This window comes from Rhinopithecus roxellana, chromosome 1 (assembly GCF_007565055.1).
Source record: "Rhinopithecus roxellana isolate Shanxi Qingling chromosome 1, ASM756505v1, whole genome shotgun sequence".
Taxonomy (NCBI): Eukaryota; Metazoa; Chordata; class Mammalia; order Primates; family Cercopithecidae; genus Rhinopithecus; species Rhinopithecus roxellana.
In genome coordinates, this window is record NC_044549.1 from 122020957 (window position 1) to 122032355 (window position 11399).

General features: G+C 36.3%; 1 protein-coding gene and 1 non-coding gene across 2 annotated transcripts; both read left to right on the top strand.

The window, feature by feature from the left end:
- The first annotated feature begins 322 nt into the window (after positions 1-322).
- Positions 323-930, top strand: LOC115897386 (40S ribosomal protein SA-like). The gene has a single exon (XM_030929695.1). The coding sequence runs from the start codon at positions 403-405 to the stop codon at positions 913-915; it is 513 nt and encodes a 170-aa protein (XP_030785555.1). The 5' UTR covers positions 323-402; the 3' UTR covers positions 916-930.
- A 24-nt stretch (positions 931-954) lies between these two features.
- LOC115892160 lies at positions 955-1108 on the top strand. The gene has a single exon (XR_004052044.1). It is a non-coding gene; the product is annotated as a small nucleolar RNA SNORA62/SNORA6 family (small nucleolar RNA).
- Positions 1109-11399: the final 10291 nt, after the last annotated feature.

Consider the following 11399-nt stretch of genomic DNA (forward strand, 5'->3'; position numbering starts at 1 on the left):
GGGGTTAAGGAAGGAGTAGAAAAGAGCAGATTAATGCAGTCATAGACCACATGATAAACATTTCTATCAATGTTGGACAGCATATAAATGGTGGTTTCATAAGATTATAATACTGTATTTTTACTGTACCTTTACCATGTTTAGATACGTTTAGATACACAAATACTTACCATTGTGTTCCACTTGCCTAGACTATTAAGTATAGCAACATGTTGTAGAGGTTTGTAGCAATAGTCTATACCATACAGCATAAGTGTATAGTAGGCTACACCATATAGGCTTGTGGAAGTACCACTATGATGTTTGTATAATGATGAAATTGCGCTTTCCGCGCTACCTACAGAGGGGTCCATACGGCGTTGTTCTGGATTCCCGTCGTAACTTAAAGGGAAACTTTTCACAATGTCCGGAGCCCTTGATGTCCTGCAAATGAAGGAGGAAGATGTCCTTAAGTTCCTTGCAGCAGGAACCCACTTAGGTGGCACCAATCTTGACTTCCAGATGGAACAGTACATCTATAAAAGGAAAAGTGATGGCATCTACATCATAAATCTGAAGAGGACCTGGGAGAAGCTTCTGCTGGCGGCCCGTGCCATTGTTGCCATTGAAAACCCTGCTGATGTCAGTGTTATATCCTCCAGGAATACTGGCCAGAGGGCCGTGCTGAAGTTTGCTGCTGCCACTGGAGCCACTCCAATTGCTGGCCGCTTCACTCCTGGGACCTTCACTAACCAGATCCAGGCAGCCTTCCGGGAGCCACGGCTTCTTGTGGTTACTGACCCCAGGGCTGACCACCAGCCTCTTACGGAGGCATCTTATGTTAACCTACCTACCATTGCTCTGTGTAACACAGATTCTCCTCTGCGCTATGTGGACATTGCCATCCCATGCAACAACAAGGTAATGATTTTATGATCTAGAGTTTGCGAATGCATGCTCTAGAAAAAACATTGCTGTGCACATTGTTAGAGCTTGGAGTTGAGGCCACTGACTGGCCGATGAACTCGCAAGTGTAGGTAGTGTGCTACATGAGGGGCAAGTTTTTCGCTAACACCACAAGGGTCTTTGGCCCAATGAGTGGAGTTTGATAGTAATTCTTGCTACAAGTATAAAAAAAATAAAAAAAAAATAAAAAAAAAAAAATGATGAAATTGCCTAATGATGCAATTTCTCAGAACATCTCCTTGTTAAGTGATGCATGACTATAGATGCATCATTAATGTCCTCAAAAATAAAGAGTTGTTATGAAGGAAATGCTGATTGCTTGCTCTCTTATGTTCATCAAGAATAAAATAGGGAAAACCATTGACTTTAACCAGACCAAGTAAGGCTTTTAATGGCCATGTGAAAGAATTAACATAATGGTAGTCTTCTCAAAGGCCCATCATAAAAGTAGGGAAATGTAGAAATCCTTGTCTTTGAGGTTTGCATAAAGAAAACAGAAAATTGTCCTAAAATGTTCTAAAAATTGTGCAAGACTCAGGATCATACACCTCTCAAGCCATTTGGCCTGGGCCCAGAGAAGGAAGAAGGTTTGAGCCCAGATAACAGGGGATAATGGTTCAGTTGGAGAAATAGGGAAACCAAAAAAAAAAGGATTAAGGAGGAGGTGCAGAGGAAGGAGTGAATGAATTGGAGTTGAAAAGTGGAGTTGAGGTGCAGATGGACTATTCATATGGATTCTTAATAATCAAAGCTTTTCTTTGATTATGTTCTAAGTGCTCAAAAATGTTTGCTAATTTTTATTCTGTAGTTTTTCTGAAAATCAGCAACCTGTTCCTAATTCATTTTCTAAAGTGGTTTTGCAATTCCATCTCCAGGTTTTTTCAGGACTCTGTATATAATTTGTGTGGGCCTGGAGTCTTGAATTTGTTTAAAACAACTATGTCTCTTTTAATCTTCTCTTCCATCTTGAGTTTTAATTCGCTCTTACTGATTTTTACTTTTTTAAAGAGATAGCAAGTTCAGAGTAATTCAGTTTGGCCTTTGCCCCTTGTCATTTAGTTCAAATTAGTAACATTGTAGTGTTTCATTTTAGACTCTATTTTCATTTGGAAATCAGATTATCAGATAGGATTTCGAATGGTCTTATTATGGGAGGGTTTACTGTAAAAGACTTTCTGTATAAATTGCAACTTCATGTCATTTAATTATTATTTTAGCTAAAAGACTAGGAATAGAGTGTTTTCACAGCCACTGGTTACCCAATAAATGAGTCAACCTATGGCCCTTTCTGGGTGGGAGAGATCCACCCTGATAGCATCCTCCTTGTTTTCTATAATTAAAAGAATAAAGGCGTCTTATTATAAGAAAACACAAGACGTCTTTGAAATGCCTGACTTCTAATGTTTCTAGAAATCCAATCCATTGAGATGCTTTTTTCCAAATTGAAGAAAAATAGAACTGTTCCCAGAATGAGGTTTTGGTATGCCAAGTTTCAGCCTACAGTAGATATTTTTATGGCAAACTTATGAATCTCTGAAAATAAGAATATATGTAGAACTGCTGACACAGATTCGTTTATGGTGCTGCTTCTGGCACTGGTAGAATTTTATCCAAGAGCCAAACATGGGCCCAAGTTTCTTGGTCTCAGGGAAAAATAGGCCTAACATTCAAGCAAAAAAAGTGCTCTCATTAGTTAATCCAGTTTCTTAACTTATGTGTTAGCAAATTTGCTCATGAATGCAGCATTTCCTAAAATCACTTCTAAGTGATTTCTTCTAAACCAACTTTTGCAGGGTTCCTCCAAAGCCAACTTTTAGATTCAAAACAAGACTTTTCAAGTAATTATGGTATTTTGAAACCGTGATATTAAAAAAATCACTAAAGAAATCCAACTTTGCCTGCTTTGTTTAGAAATGGAGTAAAAGTATAGAAACGAAGTAAATGTCTTAATCCTAGTACTGCTGTTTTCTCTCCCTGATTTTCTATTCCTGGGAAAGTAGGTGACTTAGTCCAGAAAATAGCAAATAAGAATTAGCATTATGAGAGTCATACAAGCTTTGATCTGGACAACTTTTTATTTGACCAAATAATTTTAGTACTAAGAAAAGGACCTAAGACTTGGAACTTTCATCCTCTATGAACCAAAAGAAGAGCATTAAACTACAGAATGCACAAAGTTTTAAATTTAAAAATAGAAGTCAGAGGCCTGCATATGATAATTTAATTATAACTCATACAAAGGATTTATTTATGCAGAACATTTCATGATTTATAAAATATGCATCTTTATTCATGAAGAAACACACTATTACAAATTTCAATTTGAAATTATGTTAGATGCCATTTAAAATATTGTGCTATATGTCAGTTTTCTATGGCTGTTGTAACAAGTTACCATGAAATACTGTTGTAACAAGTTACCACAAAATGTGGATTAGAAAGCACATGATTATTATCCTACAGATCTAGAGATCAGAAGTACAAAATGGGTCTCACCAGGCTAAAATCAAGGTGTCAGCAGGAGAGAATGCCATTCTAGAGGCCTGGGGAGTCCATTGCTTGCTCTTTCTAGCTTCTAGAAGCTGACCATATTCCTCGTCTCATGGCCCCTTTTTCCATCTTCAAACCCACCAAATGGGTCAAGTACTTCTCATATCATATAATTCCAACGTCTTCTGCCTCCCTCTTCTACATTTCAGGACACTGTGATTATATCAGGCCCAGGTGCACAATCTACCTGTTTTAAATTCATATGATTAGCAATCTTAATTCCATCTGCTACCTCAAAATAACATTCACAGTTTCCAGAGGTTAGAATGTGGACATCTTCAGAAGGCCGTTATTCTTTCCATACAGTTTTTGGTTTACATAAACCAAAGAAAAAAATACATTCATAAGAATTTCCATGACCAAAACTGCCTTTTATCATCCAAATTTTTGCATCCATGAGGAATATCTGGGGAGGGAGAATTTTCTAAACCTTCACCTAGAGGACCCTTTGGTAGATTTTCACAGATAGAGCTAAAACTAAGTAAATATTGTCATGAAGCTATCAATTGTATCATTAACATGAGTGATTTAGTCATATAAAGAGAAGACATGTCTACATTGATAGACTTTCTCTACTGTACGTTTTCTGCTTTTCAGAATCTAAGCAGGACTAGATTCCACTAATTTCCTTCCAGAACATTAAATGTCTTTAATTCAACAGACTGCATTAAAAGAAAATTAAAATATTAATTTTACTAAAATTAAATTAAAATAAATTAAATGTTAAATTTAAATATTAAATAAAATTAAAATTTTTAAATGAAAAATGACACAAAAATATAATAGAGAAAGAGTAATAACTATTTCTATCTGTAGAAGTTTGGTTTGTACACATTAAGAAATATTACAAAGCCAAATGAATCCTGAATTTTTTCACTTCATACTTGGACTTTGGTTTTTTCAGTACTTAGTGTTTATTAAGGATTCCAAGCACCTAGAATGGCAGACAGAGCCCCAGATGCTCAAAATACTACCTGAATTCTGCTACATCACCTCCGAATCACCCATCTTGCCCAGAGACATTGTTCTCACACTCCCAAGAGGCTCTCTACCTTGAACATCCCTTTTCTCCACCAGCAAGACAGTTTCCTTTAAATCTAGGATTTCAGGCCGGGCGCGGTGGCTCAAGCCTATAATCCCAGCATTTTGGGAGGCCAAGAGGCCGAGATGGGCAGATCACGAGGTCAGGAGATCGAGACAATCCTGGCTAACACAGTGAAACCCCGTCTCTACTAAAAAAAATTACAAAAACACTAGCAGGACGAGGTGGCGGGTGCCTGTAGTCCCAGCTACTCCGGAGGCTGAGGCAGGAGAATGGCGTTAAGCCGGGAGGCGGAGCTTGTAGTGAGCCGAGATCCGGCCACTGCACTCCAGCCTGGGAGACAGAGCGAGACTCCGTCTCAAAAAAAAAAAAAAAAAAAAAAACCAAAAAAAAATCTAGGATTTCTTGGCTACGTTGTCCATCTCAAGAATAAGAAATTGGATAGGAGTTTTATACAGATTTCAAAAGCAGAGAAGAAATCACCTTTTTGAAAATTCATCCTAACCCTAACCCTAATGTTAAATGCCATTAACTAGCATTCTAGTTCTCTTATTTGGTTGGTATTAAGAACTGAGATGCGGCTGTAACGAGACGCAGGATAAATTACCTGCCGTCACTAAGTCAGGTAATCAATTACTGACTTCTGTTTAGCCTAAAATAAGTTATTTAAGTCCTCTGATACTTGACTTCTGTACCTTCACATAGTACTCTTATTTATGCATTGTCTCATGAATGTATTACAAAGAATGTCACCCATAATTTTATCCATCTTGTCCTTATTTTCTATACTGATAAATATATACTTTTCTAGTATAATTTTAACAATAATAAGAGTGAGTGAAATACCTAGCTAAGCACTTCTTAAGTGGTACAGGATCAGAAAAAGTACATATAAAGCAAATCAATATCTTCAATATCTTATTGTTAAAGGAGATAGAGCCTCATCTTTGAAAAATAGTAAAACTTCTTCTTTTAGACAAAACTAAAAACAGAAAAGAGACGACATTATGGAGATAGCCGGAACATGCCACTAGAGCACGCAATATTATACTGTCTCTTCTTTTAAACTTTATTCCTTCCTTTATCACCATTTACTTCTCACAGCCAGGTGGACAGACTAAAAAAATACTGTCATTAATTTATGTTTGAAGATTAGAAAAGCAAGTGAACCAATTCTCTATTGATTTATCATATTTGAAATTCCTGCTGGTACTAACTGTCATGTGCACTCAAAAGCCAATTACATCCCACAGGGATGAAGAGAGTCAGGTAAGAACTTCAGTGGTCCTTGTCTCAATGGTTGTGCTAATGCTGTGGCAGGTGCTGCATTCAGGGATAATGTTGTGCATGAAGTATAAAACCGAGGACAGCAGTTCACAAAGTGTTTGCCTTACAAATTTATTTTAAAACTGTCTCCCTATTAAAAGGGTACTGTGGTTAAAATATTTAGAAAAGGCTCCACACCATATCACGCTCATAGAAACTTACTTCTAATCTACTCATCTGGCAGTCTTACTGTACTAAATGGCAACTCCACTCTTCCTGTTGCTTAAGCAAAAATCCTTGGAGCTGTCTCAAGTCCTTACTTCTCTCATACCCCCATCCAATCCAATGTCAAATACTTCCAATCTATTCTCAAAATATATCCAAAATGTGGCTAATTCTTTGTTTTAAAATACTGCTACTCTGGTGCAAGCTACTATCATATTTCAACAGTATTATTTCATAGCTTTCTAATTAGTCTCTTGGCTTTCACCTTTTGATCTGTTAAAATGTAAGTCAAATAATTGCAATTTACCATTCAGAACCTTCCAGTGTCTTCTAGTTTAACTCAGAGTAATTTCTTAAACACTTATTGTGTTCTATATGGTCCTACATGATCTGTTCCTTAGCAACATTTCTGACCCTTCCTCTTGTTCATTTTATCCATACTGGCCCCAATTTTGTTGCTCAAACATGTCAAATATATTCCTAATTCAAGGTAATGGCAAATGTTTTTCTCTCCCCTTGAACACTTTCTGCAGTGAGACACATGGTTTGTTCCTTCACTTTATTCAGGCCTCAGTTTAAATACAATATGATCAGTGAGATCTGCCCATCCAAACCCACAAAAAATCATCATTCTCCAACTATATGACCATATCTGTTTGATCTACTTACTATTATATCCTTTGTGTTTAAAAGAGTAGAGACTCAATAAATATTTATGAGTTCAAACAGAAACTTCCAAAGGTAATTCTAAAATTTAAAGAATTGGGAAGAAACAGAACTCATGTGTTACCAAGCATAATCTGCTAAATGGCTTAATTTTTGATGTGCAGGGACAAGAATATTTGCTCAAAAATCTAGGAAAACTAGAGAGGAAGAACCTCTTGAGTATGACAGAATAACTCAGTTATCGAAGCCTCCTCATATTGAAAACCTTTGGGTTTTCATTCCTGCTTCACCATTAAACAACTCCCTGGCTTTGGCCAAGTCACCGACAACATTTTTGAGGCTTATTTACCCCATGTTGGTAGCCTACCATCTTCTAGAGAAGCAGAGACAGGCACCCTGGGGAATAAGCAATGCCACATTAATTTGTTAAGGCACTGTGGCAGGGATGAGAAGCAGAAGTTTAAAATATAAGCCAGCAATTAGAAAATAAATGGGAGCGTACTTGTTTATTTCCTGAAGTCAGTGCTTATAAATCAGAATACATGTGGAAGAATAAGTTATAAAATAGAAGTATATATGTGTTGATGCCAAGGGGAATATAAAAATATAATTTTATGTAGCTCAACATTTAAATTTAGGAGAGTATCTTCAAACAAGAGGGAATATTTATTAACCTACAAGATGTCTCTTGGGCCCAAACCAACATTCTCTGGTATGTTTCCTAGTTCAAGTGCATATTAAACCCCTGGAGTTTAGTTCAGCACTGAGTAGACTTCCAAAGTTCTGTGTTTTCTGTTACTAATTTTAATGAACACTAAGGGCTTGTATGCATTTAATGTTGGAATCCCACACTGTTTTGGGGGTCTGAAAATTCTGACTTCTGAAGACACTTATGCCAGAGAGTGCTTCCATAATCTCCTTATTTTAGCAGAAATGTTTGTGTGATACCGTTCCTTTGTTTTTGTACACATAAAGTTATCAGAGTGGCTCTTAGACACAAAACAAAACTCGGAGCACTGCTGAGCCAAAAGCAGAGTAAAAGGTCAACAACCAGGAATGATCCTAACCTCAATATTTCAAAAATGGATATTCTACAAGTACACAGTACGTTATTTGCTTTTTAGTAAAGAAAACATTCTGAAAAAACAACTCAGCTATTCTTAGAATTCTGGCCCAAAAAGCTGGATCTTAAAATGCATTTTATAGTAGAAAACAGGAATAATTGCTAGAAAAGTGACATTTTAAAATGTTAAAAACTGAAGTTCAAAGCCTCTAGCAGCCAGAGGTCCCAGATATATTCTTGGTATCCTCCAACTCTCTCTCTTTCTCTGTGTGTGTGTGTGTGTCTCTGTCTCTCTCTATGTGTATGTGTGTACATATATATACAATACATATATATATATGTATATATATATATACAATACATATATATATATACATATATATACACACATACACACACACACACCATACCATAGATCTGTAATACACACACACATACACACACACCGTACCACAGACAGATACACACACACACACACACCCGATACCATATATCTGTAACACATAACTATTGCTCTTTCTACCTCACAAAAATTGGCAAAGTTTAATGAAAATGAATGTAAGGCATTTTGAAAATGATTCAACACTATACAAATGTAAACTATTATCATCCTCCTGTGCTGTGTCAGCTTCAGCATCATTACCAAGAGAAAAGGCACATTTGAGCTGAATTAGTTAGAAATTTTTTTATGAATAGGAATCACAGAATCTTAGTGCTAGAAGGTAATTCAAATATTATTTTATCTAACCTTCAACCCATTTAAGGAACTGTCTTTTACTACATCTCTGACAAAGGTCACTCAACCTCAGCTTAAATCATTCCAGTGATGGGCAATTTGGTGTTTCTTTTAAGGTCATTTACCCCATTAATGGAAATACAAATTTTCTTTTTTTTTTTTTTTTTTTTTTTTTTTCTCTTTAAAAAGATTTTAATGAAAAACTGTTACATATTTTTAAGAGCTGCATTGAGGCACAATTAATGAACAATATAATCCATATACATAAAGTGTACATTATTGGAGATTTTGATATATGTATATACCTGTAAAACCATTCCAAAAATTATGAAAATAAGCATTCTCATTACCTCCAAAAGATTATTCACACCCCTTTGTGATGCCTTTCTCCTGCATATCTCTGCCCCAGGAACAATCTCTGGGCAACTACTGATCTGCTGTCACTGTAGATTAGTTTTCATTTTCCATAATTTTGCATAAATAGAATCATACACTATCTACTCTTATTGTTTGGCTTCTTCCAGTAGATATGATTGTTTTGAAATCTATCCATATTGCTGTGTATATCAATAGTTCATTCTTTTCAAATTGCTAAATAGAATTCCATTATGTGAACATACTATAATTTGTTTACCCTTTTACCTGTTGATGGATATATTATAATTGTTTCCAGCTTGGGGCTATTAAAAATAAAGTCCTTAAAAACATTTATGTATAACTCTTGGTATGGAGATGTGCTCTCCTTTCTCTTGGATTAATACCTTAGAGAGGAATGACTGGATCTGACAGTAGGTATATGTTTAACATTTTCAGAAATTACTTTTAGAAATTGTATTCCAAAGTGATTGTACCATTTTCCATTTCTTCCAGCAGTATATGAGAGTTCCAGTTACTCCACATCTATACCAACACATGGTGGAGAGTCCGTCATTTTCATTTTTGATTCTGTAGTGGTATCTCAATGTAGTTTTAATTTGTATTTTCCTAATAACGAATGAGGTTCAGCATATTTTCATGTGTTTATTTCCCATACATATATCTTTTTTGGTAAAACAACTATCCAAATATGTTGCCCAATTTTTAATTGGGTTGTTTGTTTTCTTGTTATTAGTCTTTGAAAGTTCTTTACATATTATTGGTACGTGTCCTTTATCAGATATATGATCTGCAAATATTTCCTCCCCATCTGTACTTGTCTTTTTATTATCTTTTTTTTTTTTTTTTTTTTTTTTTTTTTTTTTTTTTTTTTATTATACTTTAAGTTCTAGGGTACATGTGCATAACGTGCAGGTTTGTTACATATGTATACTTATGCCATGTTGGTGTGCTGCACCCATCAACTCGTCAGCACCCATCAATTCATCATTTATATCATGTATAACTCCCCAATGCAATCCCTCCCTCCTCCCCCCTCCCCCCTCCCCATGATAGACCCCAGTGTGTGATGTTCCCCTTCCCGAGTCCAAGTGATCTCATTGTTCAGTTCCCACCTATGAGTGAGAACATGCAGTGTTTGGTTTTCTGTTCTTGTGATAGTTTGCTAAGAATGATGGTTTCCAGCTGCATCCATGTCCCTACAAAGGACGCAAACTCATCCTTTTTTATGGCTGCATAGTATTCCATGGTGTATATGTGCCACATTTTCTTAATCCAGTCTGTCACAGATGGACATTTGGGTTGATTCCAAGTCTTTGCTATTGTGAATAGTGCCGCAATAAACATACGTGTACATGTGTCTTTGTAGTAGACTAATTTATAATCCTTTGGGTATATACCCAGTAGTGGGATGGCTGGGTCATATGGTACATCTAGTTCTAGATCCTTGAGGAATTGCCATACTGTTTTCCATAATGGTTGAACTAGTTTACAATCCCACCAACAGTGTAAAAGTGTTCCTATTTCTCCACATCCTCTCCAACACCTGTTGTTTCCTGACTTCTTAATGATTGCCATTCTAACTGGTGTGAGATGGTATCTCATTGTGGTTTTGATTTGCATTTCTCTGATGGCCAGTGATGATGAGCATTTTTTCATGTGTCTGTTGGCTGTATGAATATCTTCTTTTGAGAAATGTCTGTTCATATCCTTTCCCCACTTTTTGATGGGGTTGTTTGTTTTTTTCTCGTATATTTGTTTGAGTTCTTTGTAGATTCTGGATATTAGCCCTTTGTCAGATGAGTAGGTTGCAAAAATTTTCTCCCATTCTGTAGGTTGCCTGTTCACTCTGATGGTAGTTTCTTTTGCTGTGCAAAAGCTCTTTAGTTTAATGAGATCCCATTTGTCAATTTTGGCTTTTGCTGCCGTTGCTTTTGGTGTTTTAGACATGAAGTCCTTGCCCATGCCTATGTCCTGAATGGTACTACCTAGATTTTCTTCTAGGGTTTTTATGGTATTAGGTCTAACATTTAAGTCTCTAATCCATCTTGAATTAATCTTCGTATAAGGGGTAAGGAAAGGATCCAGTTTCAGCTTTCTACTTATGGCTAGCCAATTTTCCCAGCACCATTTATTAAATAGGGAATCCTTTCCCCATTTCTTGTTTCTCTCAGGTTTGTCAAAGATCAGATGGCTGTAGATGTGCGGTATTATTTCTGAGGACTCTGTTCTGTTCCATTGGTCTATATCTCTGTTTTGGTACCAGTACCATGCTGTTTTGGTTACTGTAGCCTTGTAGTATAGTTTGAAGTCAGGTAGCGTGACGCCTCCAGCTTTGTCCTTTTGACTTAGGATTGTCTTGGCAATGCGGGCTCTTTTTTGGTTCCATATGAACTTTAAAGCAGTGTTTTCCAATTCTGTGAAGAAAGTCATTGGTAGCTTGATGGGGATGGCATTGAATCTATAAATAACCTTGGGGAGTATGGCCATTTTCACGATATTGATTCTTCCTATCCATGAGCATGGTATGT

Coding starts and splice junctions, on each gene's coding strand:
- LOC115897386 (XM_030929695.1), top strand. CDS start 403: ATGTCCGGAGCCCTTGATGTCCTGCAAATGAAGGAGGAAGATGTCCTT.